Raw genomic sequence first — 25,338 nt, 5'->3', positions numbered from 1 at the left:
TTTGAGTAGGCTATAGCTACTCTTCAGTTATTTCCAATGGGGCAGTTTGACAAAAAAAAGCGGAATAATGTCCACTCACGCATTGAAGTCAGTTAATTTGAACAAAGAGTTAAATCACGCGGGTTGTTAGCATGTGACAATGTCAGTCTTACAATTTGACCTTTTAAAATGGTGGAAAATACTTCCAGGAGGAGCTTCATTTGACAGCAAGCACTGATTGGTTGAACGTCATATACTCTTCCTCCTCTCTCTTAAATGAGCATCATAATTCAGCACGCCTTCTTTCCCGAAATAGCCTACATTTGGATGCCGGTTGTATAAAGTTTTTAGGGAAAGACAATACCCGCTCTCATTCGAGTTTTATTCAGAGGGCTGCTTTCTTTTGTTCTCATATGGCAGAGGAGGTTTTGATAGATCCTAATGGGAAATCTAGAGGGGTAAGTAGGCCTAATTTACTTTGCATAGGCTATTAGACTAGTAGCCTATTATTTTTATTATTATTATTAATAATAATAATACATGTAAATGCTGAGTGTCTTTAATTTTTGACGCAACGTTAAGACGCAAGAGTTATGAGTAGGGCTGTAGGCTACCGAGTTCGATACTTTTTAGGTACCGACCGAATTGCCTCGATAATAAAGTACCGAAAATGACATGTTGTTCGGTTCCAGATTTCGATACCTAAGGAGGTAACTCGTCAACGTCAGTGCTCAAACAAATACATATGAAATGCACATACACGCAAACTCAAGACACACAGCGCACACTCATATGAAACGCGCGCGTGCACGCATAAACTCTCCACGTCCACGCGCATACTTATATGAGACGCGAGCACACACACAAACTCGCGCACATACTCAGCGACACGCGCGGACACACACACACATTCTCCGCGCACATATTCATATGAGACGCGAGAACACCCACATAATACCTTAAAGATGTGGAGAAGTCGATCAAAAGTGTGGGTACATTTCTCCATGCTCCATGCCAACAGCGCGCGATGCAGTATTTGCGGTAAAATAATTGCTGCAAAGTCCGGTACCACGACAAATATGATGAAGACCTTGACAGTGCACGGAGTAAATATACAAGTAGCTCCGTCTTCGACTGGTAAATGAAGAGATACCTTGTTGATCACTCTGACAGTGTTTATATTACAATAAATAATACGTACACTGCCGTTCAAAAATGTGTTTGTTAGTCAGAATTATTTCTCAGTAGCTAAGGAATAGGAATATGCATTAAAGTTATCAAAGGTAACATTAAAACATGTGTAATGTTACAAAAGATTTCGTTTTTAAATAAATGCTGTTCTTTTGAATTTTTTATTCATCAAAGAATCATGAAAAAATGTATCATAGTTTTCAAAATATTAAGCAGCAAACTGTTTTCATATTTCTGAAGGGTCATGTGACACTGAAGTAATGATTTTGAAAATTCAGCTTTGAATTCAATTCATTTCAATAAATTACATTTTGAAATATATACAAATAAGATTTTAAATTGTTATACTATTTCACAATATTACAAGTTTTACTGTATTTTTTATTTTTAAAAATTCAGCTTTGGTGAGCATGAGGACATTATAACACATTCTTTGTTTCTTTGTTCCTTTTTACACTGGCTAAGGAGCATGAGTCAAACTGAAAAAATAAAACCAAAGTTTTTCCGAGGTAATGTGTTATGTAATCTTGTTAAAATGGATTTCATAAAATTGGTATCGAAAAAAGTATTGTTAGGAACCGGTATCGAAACTGAGGTATTGAAATTGGCACCGGATCGAAAGATTTTGAACAATACCCAGCCCGAGTTATGAGAGAGAGAGAAAACATACAAAACATGATAAAACATGACGTCTGTGTAATTCCTTCGCACTGACTGGGAGAAATTGGCATTATAACGAAATATGTTTTTCTATTTTGTAAGTGTGATTGTTTGCAAAGCCTTTATTTTACCTGCAATGTCTTCTCTATAAAAGCTGATCCCAACTAAACCCAACTTGGGAAGTGCCTGTTTATTTATAGCATTTCTCCAATTTAAAAATATAGTTATTGTCTCAGTTTGACAGATAACATATTCTAACTTAGAATAATTAGATTTATGCAGGCGTCTATCAACTCTAATGATGTACCTCTGTTACCTCAGTTACCAGTACTTACACTGCTCTTCCTCAGAGTTAAATACCCCCCCCCCCCCCCCCCAGTTGTCCAAAGTGTCTTTTATTTGGGATTTGTCTCGTCAAATAAACAAGAACTTGATCATGCATATTCATGCTTCATGGTCAAGTTTATAAATGCATATATTACTATAGTAAATGCTCCCAAGTATTTTAGCGAGCTGCAAAATCTCTAGTAATCGAGCAAAACGGCTGCAAGAAAGGTGTCATCTTAGAAAATAACATAACACAACACATCTTGTCAGACAGAAAAAAAAACTGTTTATCACTGTAGTAGTAAATGTAGTAAATGTTTAGTCAAAACGGAGCATGCATGGTTTGCATGAAAAATTGGGAATGTGAAAGCTGTCATGTGGACCTGGATGTAGTAGGCTACACTGGAACTATATTTCCCATTCATTTTCTGTGAAGGGATTAAAACTTCTTCGAAAAAGGATACACCAAAACCAAACCCAGAGATCAATCACGCCATTACAACCTTTTTTTTACTCATGCCAACAAAAATCCTAACTTTTAAAAAGATAAACATTACCTTTTCAATGGAGTTATTGGAATGAATGATGTAAACACATTATAAATTACTATGATAAACTATTTGACTCATAGTCATTGTTTGCTGTGAAATTTTCTCAAAATGTGAAAGGTTTATACTGTTATGGCTCAATTTCTGTATGCAATGAAAATGAATGTTTTTTTTTTTAAATTCCAGAACTCTATTGCATCTTGTGAACATCTTGTTCCTGATGAAAAAAAAGCTCTCTTTCTGAGAACCTTGTTCTCTTTTTCGGCCCTGTGACAAGATCCCACCCATATACAATTTTGAGTAAATGTAACCTCAGATCCTGCTTACATGTTGTTACTCTATTTCTGCTGCTCATGAGAAAATTTGGAAAACAATTAGTTGCTTTTTCATAAATATTTCCCTGAATGTCAGTCTCCAACAAAGCATTACTAATTTATTTTATAATACAGTCTTTCCTTTTACAATATACTACCACTATAAATATCTCATGAATGACAACCTTCATGCTTTCAGTTTTCCAGTTCTTCCATCTCCTGCAGCTGAGAATTTTTTCCACTTAACTGCTTTCACACTTTTAGCAGGTTGTGATAGTGTTGAGAATTTTGTTCATGTGCAGGATAATTATTGTAACTCAGTTTCCCTGGGCAGTGAACACCCATGCCAGATCTAGTCATGGTCCACTTTCACGCTTATGCAGTCACATGCTAAATGGATCAGCGCCAGTGTCCAATACTTCAGACTCCGTGTACTGTTTTTAAACAAGTTAACACGTTTATGCTTGAAGTGTGATTTTGTGCTCCAGATAGAAAATTCTTACTTCTTTGTCCATGTTTGTTGCAGTGTGTATTGAAATGCAAATATTTCTGTAATCTACTCATGCTGCCTATACCATTGCCAACAGCACTGAACTCCCAAAGCTGCTTATAGGGAGAATTTGAGATTAAAGAAAAGTCTGTTCATTTTCATATAGTTTCATATTCTTCCTAAAACAGGTTCGTTGTGAAAAAAAAACCTCATGTTAGAAACATATAATGTGCTTAATCTAAGTGCCAGAGATCATCTGAAAAGTTTAAATCCAAAAACAGGAAGGAAAGTTATTAAAAATGGTTGTCTATCACATGTTTCTCCAGCATTTAACCTCATCCCTGTTGGCAGTAGCGTTCCTCTCTTCCTTTGGGAGCTCCATGCTCTATGGTTATAACCTGGCTGTGGTTAATTCTCCTGCTCAGGTGACTGACACCAACAAACACAAGTTTTCACATAGACTCACATACAGTAACACTAACCGTTGTTTTTATGCAGCTGGATTGAATCACTTACTTGCTGAAACACTGAATCAGTTTGTTCACTTATTTTCTTCTGATGTTGATTGAGGGCTTTTTAATATGCTCTTAAAATGTGCCCTCTGACATAACATTTAATTTGAATGAAGGCTATTTAAACTACACAAGTGCTAAATAATATGAAATAATTGAATCTTCATTACAGTGAAGGCTTGAAATGGTACACCCTTTTGCCAACAAGTCACGAGTCCTGACTAGAAGTATGAGAGTGTGATCGTACTGAAAGCTTGTGTAACTGCAGCTTGTGAAAGAGTAATGGAGAAGCTAAAAATGTATGCCATAAATTCATTCTCATTTAGATTAAATAAATATGACAATGGCAAAACAAGGGAACACAAAAAAGGTCATTCAAATGGAAAAAAAGTGAGAGAATTTTTTTTTATATATATATATATATAAAGATTTTTGGGAGAGTGAGTTTTTCTCTACGATGATTACATTCATCGAGTCATTTTGACCTGCTATTTTTATTTGCTATCATTCTTTACGCTATCATTCAATTACATAATACTAGAGGCCCATTTTATTAAAATTTGATTGCGAACAACTGAAAAAATTGTTTTGAATTAAGTGTGTGATATAACTTAGCCTAAATCATTTAGGTAACTGAATCTCACATTGCTGCCTATAATAAGCCTATAATAGTGTAAGCAAGAAAGGTAATCCCCAGACAAGGTATTAGAAATGTATATTAATTAAGAGCTATCCAATGTCATATTTTCTTTGTATTTGCTCTTCTCATAGTATATAAAGGACTTTTTTAACCAAACCATTGTGAGGCGGAATGGGTCAGGAGTGGATGAAGAGACTCTCACACTTATGTATTCAGTCACTGTGTCTATATTTGCCATTGGAGGCCTGGTTGGCTCTCTCACAGTGGGAATGCAGGTTACCAGATTTGGGAGGTAGAGTCCGCAGTTTATACATAAATGACACTTAAAGGTGCAGTGTGTATTTTTTAGCGACATCTAGTGGTTCGGTTGCGAGTTGCACTGAGGGCCCACTGCTCACCCCTCCCTTTCGAAGAAGCTACGGTGGCTAAAACCGGACAAACTTATCGTCGTCTGAGACAGCAGAGAATAGCCAGAGTAAGCCAAGAGTGTGTAACATTGTCACTGTTTCTGTACCACAGTCCATTATAAACCACATCATGGATAAAGTTTACAAAGCCATAGTCAGGTGAGGATCAAGGGTCTTAATATATAATATAATAATAGTAATCAGCTGATTGTCTCACAAACGTAACCAGCACATTTCCCACCACATAGCAAACCCATAATACAGCGAGGGAGAAGAACCACATGAAACTATGCAACTATATATTTTTTCTAACAGGAAAGTAAAAGTTTAGCTGGCTAAATATGAGCTGTTACTCTGGCTGAGTTGGTTAAAGCGTAAAGCGTAAAGCCTTGTTTAAACTCGACGCGTCCGCATGAGCCCAAAGGTGCGTGCGGCAAAAAGGACATGATTGTAACAGCGCGCGCGCCTCCGCATCCCCTAGACACCATTTACTACACACAATAGGCTTTTTTTCTCTGATTTTGAAAACTCTTCGCGATCGACTTAAAACGCTTCCAAGATCAACTTGTCGGCCGCGATCAACGGGTTGGTGATTCCTGTAAAGTTACTGTTTCGGTCAATGACAAGAGTACTAATCAGCTGTCTCACGAACGTAACCAGCACATTTATCCCCACATGCAAAGCCATAACACAGCGAGGGAGAAGAATTAAGTTACATGAAACAATCCAACTACATATTTTACACCACTGACAAGGGAAAAGTCACTACTCACGGTGTTTATGGCTAGCTGCTAGCCTTCTGCGGGTTCTCTTTCAAGGTAGTGAGGAAACGGACTCTGTAGCGCTGTTTGTTCTCGTTCGGCTACGGTAGAAACATGAAGTCACAATATGTCGGCCTTCATAGAAGGGGGTGCCCGCGGTTATGTAGATATAAATGTCTCATTCTAAGGTTATAAAAACATTACGGTTTGTTAAGTAAGTTCTTCTCTTTTCTTTATACACCACTGAAAACATAGTTATGGATGTCATATTGCATTTCTGTTAATAGATACTCAAAATTATTACACATTGCACCTTTAATACATTACACAGCTTCAAGGCTAAAGTCTTGTAGCTGCTATAATGTTTTGCGCATCTTCATAATTTGTAGGAAAGGGACACTGGTACACAGCACAGTTCTGGTGTTTATTGCTGGAGTGCTGATGGGCTTCAGCCGATTATGTGGATCTCCAGAGATGATCATCATTGGGCGCTTCATTACAGGGATACATTCAGGTAATTCAAAAAAATAAGGCCTTTAATGCCAAAAATTCTGTCATCATTTGCTCACCCTCATGCCAATTCCAGAGCTATATGAATTTCTTTTTTCTGTGGGACATGAAATTGTTTATTTATTTATTTTATTTTTTTACTAAATGCGGTCACCAAAACGGTTAACATTCTTCGGGACGTAATCCGTCCTAGGGTGCAATATCATCTTACCTTACCCCTCGAGAGCTGATCGAGCGTGCTCCACTCCCAAACAAGGAACACTTGCAAAAAACTTGCATCCATCATTCCCAGGAATACGGTAGATCGGGGGAACGGCGAGACACATTTCCTAAACTTCTTTGACTTTGAACTCTAAACAGAGACGGACAGTTTTGCATACAAAGTGACAGACAAAGCGGCTTATAAAGACAAGAAGCTGGTGACACTTTTGCACAGGTGTTATTTATAGACTTGATCACGCATGACATTACATCACCTGACTTCTTCCTTGGCCAATGGCTTGGCGTGAACTACACGTCACATGTCATTACACGCAGACTCTGGCTCATGCTGAAGCCATTCGCATAGCGTCAACACCATGACGCAGTGTCACTGTTCGCATCGTAAAAATTTACACTTGACTCTGTCTACATATATAGGATTTGAATTTTTCCCTTAGATTTCTAGTACCATCAATAATATTCATCTTATGTATTTTTCTGCTGTACTGATAAATGTTCCTCTGCTGTGCTGCTGTAGGAATATCTCTCAGCGTTGTGCCAATGTATCTGGGAGAAATTGCTCCAAAGAATCTCCGGGGCTTCCTAGGACTCGTGCCCAGCATCTTCATCTGTATAGGAGTGTTTATTGCTCAGATTTTAGGACTCCATGAGATCTTGGGCAAGGTTGTTCCTTTTTATATTGAATTTTATAATATCTGATTTTCTTTCTCTGTTATGAGTATTTCAGAATGATATATTTTTAAGATTTGTTGTACCAGCATGTTGTGTCATGTTAAACAGAGCTGTTACTGCTTTGATTTTAGTCTTATCATTATCATTTGGTTGTTCCACACAGGAAGAGCACTGGCCTCTGTTTCTCTCCCTAGTCGTGGTGCCTACATTTATTCAGCTCATGTTGTTGCCGTGGTTTCCAGAGAGTCCGAGATATCTGTTGATGGAAAAGCGAAACATTCATGCCACTATCACAGGTAAAGACTTTTCCCACTTAAAGAAACAGTTCACCCAAATATCTAAATCATGGCTGCATCCAGAATTGCATACATCCCTACTGTTTAGTAGCTGAAAAAGAGTAGTATTTCTGAATTCACAGTATCCATAAAACAGTAGGCGAAAAGTACTCCGATGACTTCTGCAGCTTCTGACGAGATTCTGAAGTGTGCAAACGATGGACACTTTCCTATCCCATGAGGACATTAGAGATGATTTGTGAATGGTAGTGAAGCGACCCAACTGACGCTAGTCACATGACAATGACAGCATGAGGGATGTTGTATTGTATGTCCGGATTACATTCATGCTACACACATTCATACTATATAGAATGTACTTTTTAGTGGTCACAAAGTAATTACTAATTCAAGAGAAGTACATACTCAGAGAGTATGCCATTATGGATGTGGTTCCATCAGGACGGTGGATCATGTTGTTCCAAATATGTATTACTTTCTTTCTTCTGGAACACAAAAGGTGATTTTTTTGAGAATATAACGAAGATTATCAGTGAATAACAACATTTTGTCTCACAGAAAGCTATTGTCTAAATTCAAGAGATTTATACAGCACATATGTTGCCTGGACTAGTGTGATGATACTTTTATTGGTGCTTTTGTATCAGTGCCCATTCATTGTAATTGCATGGAAAAAATTGATCACTATATCCTCTGGTGTGTCAAGTTTGAAACCAAAAAAATACTTAAAATCTTCCGTGAAAAGATGGATTCTAGAAATTCTTCTGAATGTTTCCTCTCACTTCACTGCATTAAAGCTGATTGAATTATGTTGGAGGGATTAGTGGCCAGACCAGGAGACTCTCATAAGATTATAGTTATTGTCCTTACTGTAATCTCTTCAGATAATGGCGCCATTACAAAGGCCCATCAGTCATACAGCAGCTACCAGGTGAAGAACTCAATGACAGCAAAGAATGTGACAGGATTAGAGAAGAGTAGAAACAAAGACCTTTCCATTCAGAATTATGATATATTTGCGCATGATTTAAGGGAATGATTTTTATATTGTCATCATGGCAAAATGTAGCTCATAATGTTATGAGGCTTAACCTCATGTTGAGTTCCTAATGGACTATATGCACAGTTACTTCCTGGTTTTCGATAAGCCAGCTCGGGCATTTCCGGTGAACATTCTGTACTCACTGTACATCCACACAAAACCATCAATGGTTGACTTTTTAATGTTGTATTTACATTTCAATGCCATTATCACACTTACCTAATTTAACCAATAATTCAGTTCTATTGATTGCAATAAAGACTTGTGAATGTAATGTGAACGTTGGAATGAGAAACGCGATGCCTGTAATTGGACATGCTCACGAAACATTTTTTAAGCACTTCAAATGTTATTTTTAATGTGATGACCAAAAACTATAAATATATACCAATAAATACTAGGTTTAAAAATAAACTTTGTCAAGGTGAAGTATCAAGTATTCACAAAAGTCTCATGAAAAACAATAACTGTCAGTCAGTGCAGCGATGCCAGCGAAAGCTCACTGATTTCGGCACACTTGTGAAAACTCCAGTGTTGTTCAATAAATCTTACTAAAGTACACACTAAATGTTTAATTTTTACAGTGTTGAGGGTTTGTTTTCAAACGAAAGTGTGAATGATGATCGAATTTTGCTGAGGAACACGTCTTTTTTTATGTCGTCTTACATTTGAATAACCAAAATAATTCTATAGGTCTGACTATTTAAGTGACTATATTCTGATTATAAACTAAGTATTAAAATATTTATGCTGTTAAAGCTACCTCAGGACATTGAAGATAGCAACAAAAAAGGAAGTGACATTTCACCGGAGGTTTTCCAGCTGGCTTATATGGAAGTTTTAAAGAACGCTCCGTGCATATAGTCCATTGAAGCATATCTGAAGATGTATATATACCCTGCTGAGAAATCCAGCATAAACCAGCATGGATTCCATGCTGTTCCAGTCTGGTTTCTGCTGGTATAGTGCTGGTGAAGCTGGTTCACAGCATGGTCTTGCAGTGTTGTGTGTAAGTAGGCCAGCATTGTAATACTCAGCAATGGTGTTAACTTTTGAATTTGCATATGGTTTATCTTAAAGCGTATAACCACACAGTAAAATCATACAACCACACATCATAATACCACATGTAATAACAACAATTAAAAACTTGATTTTCACCACAGGGGGACTTTAAGCATACTTCTTTTTCACACAAAGTGATCTGTTGTATTCTGCTGTTCTGATTCACTGGTGTTCTGGCATGATCTGATGAGCCGATACTCTTATATAATGACGCTCAGATTCTGATTCCTCTTTGCAGCACTGAAGTGGTACCGTACTAAGTCTAACATCCAGGCTGAGGTAGAGGAGATGCAGGAAGAGCAGCGCTCTTTGTCCTCAATGGACACCGTCTCTGTATGGCAGCTCATCAGGGATCCCTCTGTTCGCTGGCAGCTTGTTACAGTCATTGTGGTCAATGCTGGGATGCAGCTGTCCGGAATCGATGCGGTGTGTGTTTTTAACAGTGGTACTGCTTATGACAATTACCATAAAATGGCAATGACGTTATTTGAAATAATAAAATGGAACACCTGGTTTCTATTTCTAGATCTGGTTTTACACCAATACCATCTTTGAGAATGCCGGCATTCCTGCTCCTCAGATTCAGTACACAACCGTTGGCACTGGAGCCATAGAGGTCATCGCTGGACTCGTAGGGGTGAGAACACAATGACTGACATCAAAGATATACCGTAATTATTAGGAAACAATCTTAAATTGTTTTTTGCAATTGTGATTGTTCTGTACATGCATATTAGGTTCTTTGCTGAGAGAATGGCAAATTTAACCTTTGATGATATTACTGGCTCCTAAGTAACACTGTGTAATTCATAATCTGATGTTTTGTCCAGTGCTTTACTATTGAGCGTGTGGGTAGGAGGGCTCTGATGATTGGTGGCTTCAGCTTTATGGGCATGTGCTGTGCTGGAATCACTTTCTCCCTCATGTTACAGGTAATTATGATCACCAATATTTACTTCCTCTTGTCTTAATGACCTCAAGAATTTTGAAACTTAAGTATTAATTAGTTATTAATTATTACTATAACTAATTGTAAATTAAAGGTACTTTTAGAAAATGTACAGCAAGTCTACAGAAAAGTCTAGCAAGATTTATCTTGTAAAACCACTTAAATAGTAAAACCTGAAATCACCTACATTGTGGGGACCAGCAGAGAAGGTCTAATAAGGGGAGAACTTTCACTCTGTAAACTTCCGGCTTCTGAACTGGTTGCAGTTCCACTCTGGTTCCATATGAGGGCGCTCACAGGACGAGTGCAGAATGAATGAAGGTCTATGGAGCTATACCACCTCTCAAAATCCACTTTTCTCAGGATATAATTTTTTGTCTAGTAATTTGAATGTAATATTCGAATGGAGATGCAAATAAATTACTCATTGCTAGGTGTTAGATTTTTTAGAGTCACTTATTTGCTTTAAAAAGTATTTTACAATCTAAAAGACTTTTTAAAGCAAATAAGTAGCAGTTTCTCAATGTCAAGGATACTTCCTTGGCAGGTTTGATCCTTCCAAGTCATTTCCTTCAGAGGCTAGGCGAGGCTCCTCTTTAGCATTCGGAGAACACGTAAATGGAACAGGCTAGCAAGTGCACGTCATTACGTCAGTGAAAAGGTCCGCTTTTGGCGCTGCAAAAATTCAAAAAGATCAAAAAGTTGTGATGTACACTACCGTTCAAAAGTTTGGGGCCAGTACGATTTTAAATGCTTTTAAAAGAATTCTCTTCTGCTAATCATCTTAAATTACTTTGTACAATTTAACTAGTTATTTATAAAAGAAATGCCGGTGACCGCAACCAAGCTAAATGACAGGTCCGGTTCAGTTAGCCATGAATAACGTAATTTGTATATATTTGTATAATTTGTAATATCAATACGGTAGTAATTTGTACTGGCACTTAAACGTTAAACTTTACTTATATGTACAACTTTTATAACAAATATATGGTATCTTACATGTACAAGCATAGTGCCCCATTATTGCTCCGACTCCGCTAACGTCTGACATTTTTTATTTTTTGAACAAGATAGTAAAGCTGGCGCATAGGATTGTGGGTGATTTGAGAGCGCGAAGGCTACACATATGCATCCTTTCCTGTGTATGGGATATTTTTCGAACGAAGGACTCAGTCCTTGGTTGAAATTCTGAGGGTTCTCGACATTGGAACAGTCCTTCGACGGATGTCGATGACGTAGCATCCTCGAAATAACGGCTTCCGAGGATCCTTCCTTGACATTGAGAAACACCTAGTGACTCTAAAAAATGACGTCATACACATCCTACGACCAGAGATACTGCTTTACGACAATCCTTCAGTCACTTTGGTGCTTTCACGCTCTGCACTGTCTTTTCTCTCGAGGCATCGACAACACAGCTGACACAGGTAAATACACGTGCTAGAAGAGTTTTTGTTTTGTTGTTTTAAAAGACCACGCCAAAAATACACACACACTCTGGTCCCGCTTCGGATGCCACGATGCCATCAAGCAGTATCTCTGGCTTCACTGACCAATCAGCGTTCATTAGCAGAATGCTAGTGTGTAATGGGCAACAACAGCTCAACCTGTAAGAAATCGAAAGGACAAAAGTACTCGTTCATTCGACTTTCGACCTATAACCCATGTTGAACTTGCTAAATCGACAATCAAATCTGAGATTTCTCAACGGCAATCCGGTGAAAGAGACCGATTTAGCCGTCTAACTCCATAGACTCCCATTCATTTTGCACTCATGGGCAATCGCCCCCTAGTGGAATTTTGGTGGACTACAACCAAAATTTGGTACAATATGACTTAATAGGGAGTGACCAGGCTCTCTGAGGACGGGCTCTGGGACCAGTCAGCGGTCCCCACGAGGGAAATGGATTGATTAATTAACATGCTAAATGATCTTTTTTTGAAAATGTACAAATGCAGAAAGTTTTCTGTGAGGGGTAGATTCAGGGGTAGGGTTAGTGTAAAGGGATAGAATTTACAGTTTATACTGTATAAAAACCATTACGCCTATGGAGAAACCCCACAAATATAGCAATGTGTGTGTGTGTGTGTCGATAAAAAAGTTTCTTCTGCGCATCAAAGCAGCATTTAATATGATCGAAAAAACAATAAAAGCAGGAATAGTGTGAAATTGTTACGGACTGCTCCAATACTAAAGCCCAATTTATATAACAACGCGTCAATCTATGCGGACGCAAGCGCTGTGATTGGTCTGCTAGAACCCCTCCCTCGGGTTTCACATGCTCCCTCTGCAGGTGTAATTGCGCGTCAACGCGGACAACGACGCAGACGTATAAATGAAAACCAACGCGTAGTGTATTAGCGTAGAGGCTCCCGCGTAGGTCCGATTCAGAAGTATAAATCAGCCTTTAAAGACATGCAGGTGGATGTAATCACACCTAATGATTCCAGGCAAAGGTTTATGGGAAATGTAGTTCATGATGGAATGGCAAAGGACATGGGAGGAGTGCCCTCTGGTGGTCATAATAGGCACTCCGGCTGTCAAGCGTGACAGAAATATTGTTAGAATTTAAAATAACAGTTTTCTAATTTAATATTACAAAATATAATTTATTCCTGTGATTGCAAAGCTCATTACTCAGCCATTACAGTCTTCAGTGTCACATGATCCTTCAGAATATAATTCTAAAGTGCTGATTGTTGCCAATGTTGTCTAATGAAAACAGTTAATATTATTGTTAAAAACCACGATGGAAACAGCATTTATTTGACATATAAGTCTTTTGTAAGGATTTAAGTCTTTATTTTAATTTTGATCAGTTTAATGCATACTTTCTGGGGGAAAAAATATGACTGACCTCAAACTTTTATATATTTTGATCACCTGTACTTTTGTCTTTGGTTAGGCTCATTTACCCTTTATGCGGTACATCAGTGTGGCCTGTGTGGTTGGAATCATCGCTGGATTCTGCATTGGACCTGGTGAGAATCTCACTGAACAGGAATTTCTCTTTTTCTCATTTTCATGCCTTCATACAGGGGTGGAGTTGCAGTCGGGAGAGTCGGGACTTTTCCTGGTGGGCCGGTAGTGTTTCAAGGCCGCGAGGGCCGGTCTGATAATTGTTACACATTGCAAGTTCTTAGCAACGCTGCCCACCTGTCAAACTGTACAGCCTCTCTGCTCAACCCGTAAATAAATGCATCAATCCGCAAAGTTTATTTGAGTTCTTAAATGGTCTAGTGCTAGATCTTTTGCCAAGCGTGTCAGAGGTTACGGGTTCTAATCCGCACTCGTGTAGTTTTTTTCTCTCTCATCAAAACTGAATATGTTCATAAGTGGTTACAGTCTATATCAAGCAGGGACACGTTTGTGTGCATTTTATTTTGTGATTTCACCGGAATGAATAGAGAGTCTCCGCAACGGCGATAGATTGAAGCGCGCGTCCGAGTGAAGACTGCGCGAGCCACAGAGAACACTGTATCCATGACACTGATAGCAGAGGCAACGAGCTCTCAGCTTGATTTTAAAAAATAACACATTTTAGCGCTAGATCTCTTATTTAATAGCGGACTAAATGAATGCTCTGCTAGTTAACTGGAGATGTTTAATTTATTTGTATTAGGTACATCCTTGCCTCAATGTTTCAAAAAGTGGTGGGGGACAACATCGATCCTGAGAAAAAGTGCTGGGACACGACTTCACTGGATCTAAACAAATCAATCTAACCATAGATGTGAGCAGTAGTGGTGTCTTTCTTAATTAAAATAATGTTGCAAGGGTTCTTGCAAAATTTTTTTTTTTATTTTTTTTTTTACCAAAAAATCATATTTATGGAATGATACTAGTAAAATGAACTCTGTCAGACATAGTTTAATGTACTTTCCTTGTAAATAGATGTTATTGTTATTTACTGCTGCAGCCAATTAAACAAATTCTAAAATGAAGCCAAGGTTTGCTACAATTAAGCCTTTTATTTGATAGACTAGTGTCACCTGCTGGTGAAGGAGTATATTTGTATTTTGTTTGCAAAAGATGTTGAGTCATGTACTATATATATGCTACATAACTCATCATATCGTTGTGTTGCTTTTTAAATGACTTTAAATATATATTTTTAATATGACTTTGATGCTATTATGTTTGCTCCTGCACAGCTGGTGTCCCATTCCTCATGACAGGAGAGCTCTTTAAACAATCCCATCGACCTTCTGCCTACATTGTAGGGGGATTTCTCAACTGGATATCAAACTTCACTGTGGGATTTGTCTTTCCGTTCCTTCAGGTACGCCTTTTTTTGCGTAGGGAGCTTGCTGTATATTGCGGACAGAATGCAGTTCACAATTGATTTATTTGCAAATTATGTTGTCAGCATGCTAATTTGAGAGACAAGTTTGTTGTTCGTTTCCAGGTTAAAATGATAGATTTGAATCCCAGATTTGCATTGTATTTCAGATGTCAGCTGGAGCGTTCTGTTACCTGGTGTTCTGTGGTGTGTGTGTGGGGGTGGCAGCCTACGTCTACTTCATCATCCCTGAAACAAAGAACAAAACCTTTGTGGAGATCAGTGAGATGTTCGCCTCAAGAAACGCTTGTGAAATTGAAAACCAGCCGCTGGGAACCACTGACCAACTCAGGCTCAAAAAGATGAATGGGTATGGAGCACTGGTGTCTGTAGATGTGGAAAAAATAGAAAAAATGGACAGAATCGAGAAATAGTTGTGGAAAAAAGAGTGCGGTATGCTGTTTTCTGGTGCTACAAAACACTGTTCTGAGTGCTGTGAGAATGTGAAGTTTTCATTTAAGAATTATTCTGTAAAATATTTACTACAAGAGCAACCATTAAAGCAGCCCATATAATTTGTACAATGTAGCGCACAAGTCATATGGGATACTTTTATGATGCTTTGGTTTGCAGATCTTTTGAAAGCCATACAGTGGTTTGTGTGATGATCAGACAAACTTCTCACATCTATCTGACCAAAATGGAGCCTCAATGGAAATCAACAACATCAGACATTGTTGCTTGACTGCTAACCAAATGTCAAAACTGCATATTAGTTGCCATATTTGAGAGTTCATTTGAAGATGTCATAATTTTATTGAAAGCTACAAAATTGCATTATTCTCCACATTTAATTTGAACTGCCTGTGAGCTTCCTCACACAAAGCTATTGTATGCCTTCAGAAGGCTTAGAATAGGCTATAGAGCAAAAGTCATATGGACTACACTACTGTTCAAAAGTTTGGGATTGGACTTTTTTTTTTCTCTTAAGCTCTGCTGCATTTATTTATTTATTCAAAATACGGTATATTGTAAAATATTATTACAATTTAAAATAACTGTTTTCTATTTTAATATATTTTAAAATGTGATTTCTTCCTGTGATGAATTTACAGCAGCCATTACTCCAGTCTTCAGTGTCACGTGATCCTTTAGAAATCATTACAGAACGCTGATTTATTTTCCCTAATAATAAACATTTCTTATTGTCAATGTTGAAAACAGTTGTGCTGCTTAATATTTTTATGTAGAAGTTTTGCTGTCACTTTTGATTAGTTAATGCACCCTTGCTGAATAAAAGTATTCTTTCCCAAAAAAATTTTACTAAACTAAAATTACTAAAGTTTTTTTGGGGTGCGACGGCCCATAGTCACCATGAACCTTTTTTGTATAGTAAATAATTATTTGTGATTTGTGATGATACAAATTTTAAAGTGTGTTCCATGGAAAAATAACAGCATATGGGTTCTAATTCCACATAACTCTCCTCAGGTTGCATTGCAGGGAACTGTTTCTGTATTGAAAGTCTCTTTGGATAAGAGCACATGAGCTAAATTACAAATAACCAAAGAACTTGTCAAGTGCTTCTTATTTGGTTTGTATATTTAAAGATAAAGAGGATTTCTATTCCTCCTGCCTGTTGAAATCTGTTACCAGGCAGGTACAACATGGCTAAAAGTTTTAATATTATTATTACTACTACTTACACTGTCCATTCAGTAGTTTTAATTGCAGCTTTATTAAAGTTAATGTGGTGATCATGGCCAAGAACAGGCAGGACAGGTAGTGGACAGATGAAAAGAAGGTTTATTTTATTCCAAAAAAAGAACAAAAGCAACAACAGCAACCAAATAATATACAGGGACAGATGTAACGAAGATCATTTTCAAACAAAGTCCATACAAAAATCAAAGACTTAAGATGGAAGTTAACTGAAACTATAAATGAGACTGGCCCAAATAACAAAGTAACAACAAAACAAAAACACTAAAATCAGCAGGTCATGATGTTACTGTTGCTGGACAACACTGCTGTAAATACCTATTTAGCCTGGAGGTAAATTAAAAAAATAATACTTTACCAAATAAACCCCAAACAACAATAATACTGAATGAAATAAAATAAATTTCCATTTTCTCTGGAAAAGCACAAATTGGGAGACTGAAGCATCACCTATCCCCTGGACCAGAAGAATCTAGGTAGAGTTAAACAGTAAAGAGGAATATACGTGTTCAACCTTCTAAACATTCAAGACTTAATAAACTGTTAACTTGTTAACTTTTCCTGTGTTTTTTTTATCTAAGGGATTTAAATAAATAACAAAAAAATATCCAATTAAATTTCAAAATAACCAATTTAAACCATGTTAGAGGCCAAATATGTGAGGTGAGCTGCACCCGTCACACTTAAAGCAACACCAAGGAACTTTTCCTCTGCGGTCGCCCTACAGGTTGGAAGCGGAATTGTCCATTACCGCTGTCGTAAATAATTTAGCCTACTACTGTCGCACGCTCACGCTCGCTGTTTATCCAGCACCGGCTTTGGAATCAACAATCAGGGCCGGCCCGAGGCATAAGCGAACTAAGCGGCTGCTTGGGGTCCCTGGCCACGAGGGGGCCACCCAATCGAGTCGAAAAATCGGAATTTTTTTTTTACATGACTTAAACAAGTGACATAAATGAATGAATTAATATGAATGAATAATTAAAGACAAGTAAATTCTGATTTCATGATCAATATACCTGCCTACAACGGCTGCTGGGTTTGCCAGCGTTTAAGTCATGCGTATAATCTAGACACCTCGCGCGTGCATAGACAATTCGTGCGCAACTGCGCATAGTCACGGTAATGTTAAGCCATGTCACAAAAAGGACCTATCCCTCTGGTGCCGAAAATAGAAAGACAAAAATGACAGAGGAGGGGACAAAAAGAGCAAGATAAAAGTATGTTTGCATGATTATTTACGGTGTGTTTTGTGCAGCAATTGACCCATTCCTATCTACGGCAAGCCCCGAGGGGAAAAATACATTGCATACACACATATACAACGAGCGCCAGTACATCATTACCGGTATTACAGTAACAGGCTTTGTTGGATTCTGTCATGTACAATCCAACAATGTCTGTTACAATAATAATCAAAAAAAAAAAAAAAGATTTTGAGGACAGTTACACTGTATTGAGACAGTTGAGAAATAATAATATTTTTACAGTTTTCAACAATAATTGTCATTGTTGAACCCTTGCTCTTATTATGTTTCTGATTTCTCAGTTTTGTCATTATTTTAGCAAATAATTTATATTATATGTTTTGAGACAGTTTGTTTTAAGACGTTTCTGAGAGTTAGTAAAAGAGTAAAGTAAAAGTTAAAACTTTTTTATTTAAGTAGGCTATCTATTTTTTATTAAGTATTTATTTTGTATTAATAAGACATAACCTCGCTGTATTAATTTATAATGTATCACTATTGCATGGTATTTGTGTCAATAATCGTCAAAGCACAGGTGACTCCGCGTAGTGGGAGGGGGCCCCAAAATCAAATTCTGCTTAGGGCCCCCAAAAGGCCTGGGCCGGCTCTGTCAACAATGGCCACAGACAAGGTAGAGTATGATGCATGATTTTATGAAAGACATCATAAACGAAGAAATTCTATGTAAGCCGTAAAGCAGTCGAATTTTGTAGTTGTTTTTGTGCTTTTACTGGCACTATGTAACCGTACTACCCGAAACCCGAAGTTACATAGTGCCAGTAAAAGCGATACAGACCACGTCAGGCTATGACAGACGTGTCATTTAACCTAGTGTAAGTCGATGTACCATCACAAGGGTCTTGGAAATATATTATGAAGGTTGAAAAATACATAGTGTTACTTTAACAACTTAACAAAATAATTATAACCAAATTAGAACAATGCAAGTCAAATATCTGAAAAGCAATATACATGTATATGAAAGTGAAACTACATTGTATGTATATATATATATATATACATACATTCTGCACTGTACCTGTCTGTACTGTTACAGATTAAATGTTGTTTTCAAGTATTAATACAACAACTGTTTATTTAATATTTCACGTCATGTGACACTTTATTTATGGTGTGTGTATTAATGAAAGACCACAGAATGACATGTGCAGGAAAAAACAGCAGAGGGCATCCCGGACATAAATATGACCAGTTTCCTAAAAATGGGGTCTTCCCAATTTGAAGGGCTCCCTCCCTAAAAAATAAAAGGCAGCTGTAATACTATCTGAGAAAGAGAGTGTGATGATATAAAGACCACATGGTGTTTGTAAAATCAAATAGGCCTAATATGTATTTATATTATTTATATAGTCAAAAGATTTTATAAAAATATATATTATCTCGAAAATATTATCTGCAGTATTAGATGTATAAATCGGAAGAGAAACAGTTTTTTTTTATTAAAATGTTTAGAGATATAAATCTAATTTTCCACAGACCCCTGGGCATCCCTTACAATGTTGTTGGGCATTTGCCACAAATATACCCGTGCGACTTGTGACTGGTTTTGTGATCCAGGGACATCACTCTGAGATTCGGGTGGAGCATCCAAGCACGTCACCTCCTGGGCTTTGAGTGACAGAGCGGCAGACACGAGTGTTTAATGATCAAAAAACACTCCTCTCAGTTACACCCGAGACATGCAAGAACACACTGTCACTGACAGATTGTGTCAAGTGTCCACTAAGCTCTTATCACTTTCATCAATCCATCCACCCTTCACCCCTACAAGGCACGCACGCGCGTACGCACACACACACACACACACACACGCATACATGCACATGCACACACCATCTCCCAAAATCCCCAACTCATTCACTGTCAAGAGTACCAGCACATACCAGTCAGGTGCTTTCAACACTTGAAAAATTTGCCATGGAATTCCAGCTCTGTCTTATCTTTCCTGTATGGCACAGCATGTTTTTCATACCTGTCTAAGCTTCCTGGAAACAGGAAACCCTGGAAAGCCAAGTCTTATTTTTCAGAAAGTTAGGTATTTTTGCTGAAGGAAAAAAAAATATTACTGCACATGTGTCTGTGTTATGTGTTCTGTTATTTGTGGATTATGATGTTTCTCTGATAAACGGAAATCATAATTATTATTATATAATTAATATTATCTATCTATCTATCTATCTATCTATCTATCTATCTATCTATCTATCTATCTATCTATCTATCTATCTATCTATCTATCTATCTATCTATACATATATCCTTAGTAACGTGGTCCCAAGTGGGGTGTTCCAAATCCGGTGGTCCCAAGATCTCTGTGCTTCCAAATCTGGTGGTCCCAAGTCCGGTGGTCCCAAGTCTGGTGGTCACTAGTACTGTTGTCCCAAGTCTGATGATCACAAGTCCAGATGTCTCAGCACTTCCAAGTCTGATGGTCCCTAGTCCGGGAGTCCCAAGTCCCGAGGTCTCTGCCCTTCCATGTCAGGTGGTCCCTAGTCCAATGGTCCCAAGTCCAGGGGTCTCACGCCCAGTGGAGGTCCTAAGTCTGGAGGTCTCTGTGCTTCCGAGTCCAGTGGTCCCTAGTACAGTGGTCCCAAGTCCGGTTGTCCGAAGTTTGGAGATCTCGGTCCATCCAAGTCCAGTGGTCCCAAGTCTGGTGATCCCAAATCCGGTGGTCCCAAGTCTGGTGATCCCAAGTCCAGTGGTCCCAAGTCTGGTGATCCCAAGTCCGGTGGTCCCAAGTCCAGAGGTCTCAGCCCTTCCGAGTCCGGTGGTCCCTAGTCAGATGATCCCAAGCCCAGTGAATGTCCCAAGTCTGGTGGACTCTGCATTTCCAAGTCCAGTGGTCCCTAATATAGTGGTCCCAAGTCTGGTTGCCCGAAGTTTGGAGATCTTGGTGCTTCCAAGTCTGGTGGTCCCAAGTCTGGTGGCCTTAGTGCTTCCAAGTTCAGTGATCACTAGTACGGTGGTTCTAAGTCTGGTGATCCCAAGTCCGGTTGTCCCAAGTCCGGAGGTCTCAACACTTCCAAGTCCGGTGGTCTCACATCCAGTGGACTCAAGTCCGGTGGTCCCAAGTCTGGTGGTCTCACATCCAGTGGACTCAAGTCCGGTGGTCCCAAGTCTGGTGGTCTCAGTGCTTCCAAGTCCAGTGGTCTCTAGTACAGTGGTCCCAAGTCCGGTGGAGGCAGCGCTCGCAATTCTGGTGGTCTCAAGACCTGTGGTCCCAGATGTCCTTCCACTGTCATCAGTGCTGCCTGTGATAGCAAGTGCCTCCGCATACACATCTACATCTCCCTCGGAACTCTACCTGTCCCATTACGGCCAAGGAGGTTGTTTCTGAAACAAAACAGAACTGAGCACACCATCATAACAGGACAAGACCTGATAAAGAACACAGGAAACACTGGGGTATATATATCCATAGGAGGTAACAAGCTGACAAGACACACCTGGGGACAAATCAAACACTAATCAACAGGGTGAAAAAAACTAACCAGGATTATACAGTATATATAATGATTGATGATGATGATGATGATGATGATGATTATTAGATTATTATTAGCAGTATTAGTTGGTAATTTCTATTACTGTTATTACTCTTTGCATTTTTGGTGACCATATAACGGTATGTCTGTGTGTAAATGTGCGTGTGTGTGCTAGCATTCTTAGGTGATTAACACATTGACAGTCCCAAACTGGTGCTGCAGAGCGACTGTGTATATGTACAGATAATAGAGATGATAGATGCCTGAAGAGGGACAGAAATGCCCCTGGAATGTGCCAATCTTAAGTTATAATGTGTCCGACAGAACATTTTTAAAAGCATTCCCAACTATTGGGACACGCCCAGCAAAAATAAAAATAAAATATCTCATTGTAAATTTAAATGTGAATGGTATAATAAACTGTGGAGGCTGCAGGGTTGTGTGCCATTCCGAAATAAACTGACAATTACTTTTAAATTCCAGTATAATTCCTGAAATTGAATTGAGGTAGCAAATAGTACACAGAACTGAAATTTGAATTTAAATGGAAGGAAATAGAATTAAATTTAACTGAAAAAGAACATCCTAGGATGTGGCCAATTCAATTCAAATTCACACTCATTAATTAAAAAACAAAACAATTTTTAATTCTGAATGTCGCACAACCCCACAAATGTTTTTTATGCTTTATTTAAAAGTTGCTCCCAAATAACGCAGATGGCTGCATTAGTCAGCTTAAGAAGATTCTTAATTTTATATACACTACAGGTGTGGTCTTTATAATGGAGCAAGATGAAGAATTTAAAGGATGGAGTGAAGATGGGGTCAGACGAACATGATTCTGCAGGGTTTGTGGTCCCCTAACAATCTTGTGGTTGTCTCCCACCCAGATGGGGGTCACGGTGTAAGCTGGGGTCACATTTAACCCCCTTGCCACACACACTCATGTACAGCTTCACCTCTGTGATAGACAGATGATTAGTTCTCCAGGCTGGCTTTGGGAAAGAGGAGTCCTGTTTCCATGATGAAATTGCTGAATTTTACAGTGACTTTTACAATTGCAGTGAGCCTGATGCACCATGGGATATATGAAGGACTGGGGATGCCAACAAACTAATGTCATACCACATACCAACCAAAACCACCATGTAAGATTTATCATGTCAGATCTCTGTGTATCTCACCTTAACATTTCAGTCAATCTTTAACAAGAGAGATTTAAAAAAAAAAAAATTGTCATAAATTAAATAATGCTGGACTATCAAGGAGTATTTTAAGGTAGTGTTTTTAATTTTTTTCTTAACCATGGACACCCAAATTTGACTACGGACCCCCTTTCTAAAATATAAAGGCAGCCATTACATTTTCAACCCATTTAAAATGTGAGAACTAATTTGTTGTACAGTACATGTACAATATTATGTGGCAAATATTCACTGTCTATAGAGTTGACACTTTAAGAGTTGTGTTAATCCTGAAATGAAACAATAGTGTAGCAATAACAATAATAATAATAATAATAATTATTAGTAGTGTTCGTTCATTCATTCATACATACATACATACTGTACATACGTACGTACATACATACATACTCTACATACAAACATACAAACATACTGTACATACATACAAACTGTACATACTTACATACATACATACATACATAGACACTGAACATACATGCATACATACATACATACATACTGTATGTACAAACATACTTACATACATACATACATACATACATACAGTGCTTGTCAGAATTATTCGCCCCCTTGGCTAACATGATCAAAGATGGCTGTAAAAAACAAATCTGCTTTGTTAATCCTTTTGATATTTTATTAAAAAAAAAAATTTTGTTGCAAAAATCAAACCTTTCATTGAAGTAAAAGAATTGAAAGTAGGGAGAAAATCACATTATTAAATAAATGTTTTTCTCCAAAACATGTTGGGAACAATTATTTGCCCCCTATTTTAAATATTTTTTGCAACCTCCTTTTGCCAAGATAACAGCTCTGAATCTTCTCCTATGCCTGATGAGTTTGTAGAACACCTGACAAGAGATCATTCCTCCATACAGAACCTCTCCAGATCCTTCAGATTCCCAGATTCATGTTGGCGCTTCTTCTCTTCAGTTCAGCTCACTCATTTTCTATAGGGTTCAGGTCAGGGACTGGGACGGTCATGGCAGATGCTTGGTTTTGTGCTCAGTGACCCATTTTTGTTTTGATTTTGATGTTTGTCTTTGGATCACTGTCCTGTTGGAAGATCCAACCACGGCCCATTATAAAGTTTCTAGCAGAGGCAGTCAGGTTTTTATTTTTTATCTGTTATCTGTTTTATCTGCATTGTTCTAATTTGGTTATAATTATTTTGTTAAGTGTGACGGGTGCAGCCCACCTCACATACTGTATTTGGTCTGGTTTAATCCATGATGCCATGTATCTGAACAAGATGTCCAGGACCTCTGGCAGAAAATTAGCCCCACAGCATTAAAGATACAGCAGAGTATTTAATTTTACACATGAGATACTTTTTATCCCTGTGTCCACCAAACCCATCTTAAGTGTTTGCTGCCAAAATAGCTAATCGTTTTGTTTCATCTGACCATAGAACTTGTCCTGTTTGAAATTCCAATCGTGTCAGTTACTTTTCATTACTTATTTATTTACTAACATATAATTATTTATTTGTTTGTTTGTTTATTTGTTTGAGAAATGGGGTCTCTAGACCCCATGTTGAAAAATCTTGTTTTAAGGGAGCAAATGATGGATCTGAGGACATAAGACTGAGGTAGTGTGGGTGATGTTAAGGTTGAAGAGAGAGATGCTGCAGCAGGCTAAACCTCCGCATGGTAAAGTAATTACGCCTGGCTTTGATGGGGACTAAACAAACATTACCGCTCTCAACACTGCCCTTTTTTCCCCTCTCATCCTCTCCGCGATGAGTTCCCTCTGAAACATTGGCCAGCCGAATCCCTTTCTGTTTTCTCGCTTTGCATGTGAGTACACACACACACAAATATACATATATATATATATACAGGTGAAACTCGAAAAATTTGAATATCGTGCAACAGTTCATGTATTTCAGTAATTCCAATTAAAAGGTGAAACTAATATATTTAGTATATATATATAACTATATGCATGATAATACTTTTTTAGATGGCTGACATTTCTGTATTTAAAATCCTTTTATCATTGATTTCATGTAATATTCAAATTTTCTGAGATTTTGAATTTGGGGTTTTCATAAGCTGTAAGTTATAATCATCAACAAAAAAAAAGAAAAAAAAAGAAAAAATAGAACCTTTCATTGAAGTAATTTCATTATGAAATAAATGTTTTTCTCCAAAACATGTTGGGAACAATTATTTGCCCCCTTTTATTAAATACTTTTTGCAACCTCCTTTTGCCAAGATAACAGCTCTGAATCTTCTCCTATGCCTGATGAGTTTGGAGAACACCTGACAAGAGATCAGAGATCATTCCTCCATACAGAATCTCTCCAGATCCTTCAGATTCATGTTGGCGCTTCTTCTCTTCAGTTCAGCTCACTCATTTTCTATAGGGTTCAGGTCAGGGACTGGGACGGTCATGGCAGATGCTTGGTTTTTGTGCTCAGTGACCCATTTTTGTTTTGATTTTGATGTTTGTTTTTGGATCAGTGTCCTGTTGGAAGATCCAACCACGAAATTTGGGGTTTTCATAAACTGTAAGTTATAATCATCAAAATTATAACTTTTGCACGATATTAACATTTTTCGAGTTTCACCTGTGTACAGTATATCTATGTATGCTCTTTCTCCCTCTTTTGCCTTTTTTTTTTCTGTAGAGTCTCTGGAGACGTGTTGCAACTTTTCTGGAGAACCAGATGAGTCAGAACGCCTATTTTGCAGCTTCTCTGATCTGTTTCAAATTTGGAATTGACATTTGAGATAAAAAGTCTGCAATGTATATATAACAAGATAAAATCTTGACATTTAA

The 25,338-nt window shown here is 37.9% G+C and overlaps 1 protein-coding gene across 1 annotated transcript; it reads left to right on the top strand.

Moving 5' to 3' along the window:
- The first annotated feature begins 285 nt into the window (after positions 1-285).
- On the top strand, positions 286-16,092 carry slc2a15b (solute carrier family 2 member 15b). Its single transcript, XM_077246716.1, has 12 exons — positions 286-437; positions 3,836-3,934; positions 4,793-4,953; positions 6,219-6,343; positions 7,079-7,224; positions 7,397-7,529; positions 9,875-10,062; positions 10,163-10,273; positions 10,467-10,568; positions 13,495-13,570; positions 14,744-14,871; positions 15,042-16,092. The coding sequence occupies exons 1-12, from the start codon at positions 393-395 to the stop codon at positions 15,303-15,305; spliced, it is 1,578 nt and encodes a 525-aa protein (XP_077102831.1). The 5' UTR covers positions 286-392; the 3' UTR covers positions 15,306-16,092.
- Positions 16,093-25,338: the final 9,246 nt, after the last annotated feature.

Source organism: Siphateles boraxobius, unplaced genomic scaffold (genome assembly GCF_051911475.1).
Source record: "Siphateles boraxobius isolate OS27281-9 unplaced genomic scaffold, OSU_SipBor_1 29, whole genome shotgun sequence".
Taxonomy (NCBI): domain Eukaryota; kingdom Metazoa; phylum Chordata; class Actinopteri; order Cypriniformes; family Leuciscidae; genus Siphateles; species Siphateles boraxobius.
This window is presented reverse-complemented; position numbering and strand designations above follow the sequence as displayed.

Excerpts from the sequence above, each read along its gene's own strand:
- slc2a15b (XM_077246716.1), top strand. The coding sequence starts at position 393 with ATGGCAGAGGAGGTTTTGATAGATCCTAATGGGAAATCTAGAGGG. Across the intron at positions 7,225-7,396 it reads TCCATGAGATCTTGGGCAAG|GAAGAGCACTGGCCTCTGTT; the intron begins GTTGTTCCTTTT and ends TGTTCCACACAG. Across the intron at positions 14,872-15,041 it reads TTGTCTTTCCGTTCCTTCAG|ATGTCAGCTGGAGCGTTCTG; the intron begins GTACGCCTTTTT and ends ATTGTATTTCAG.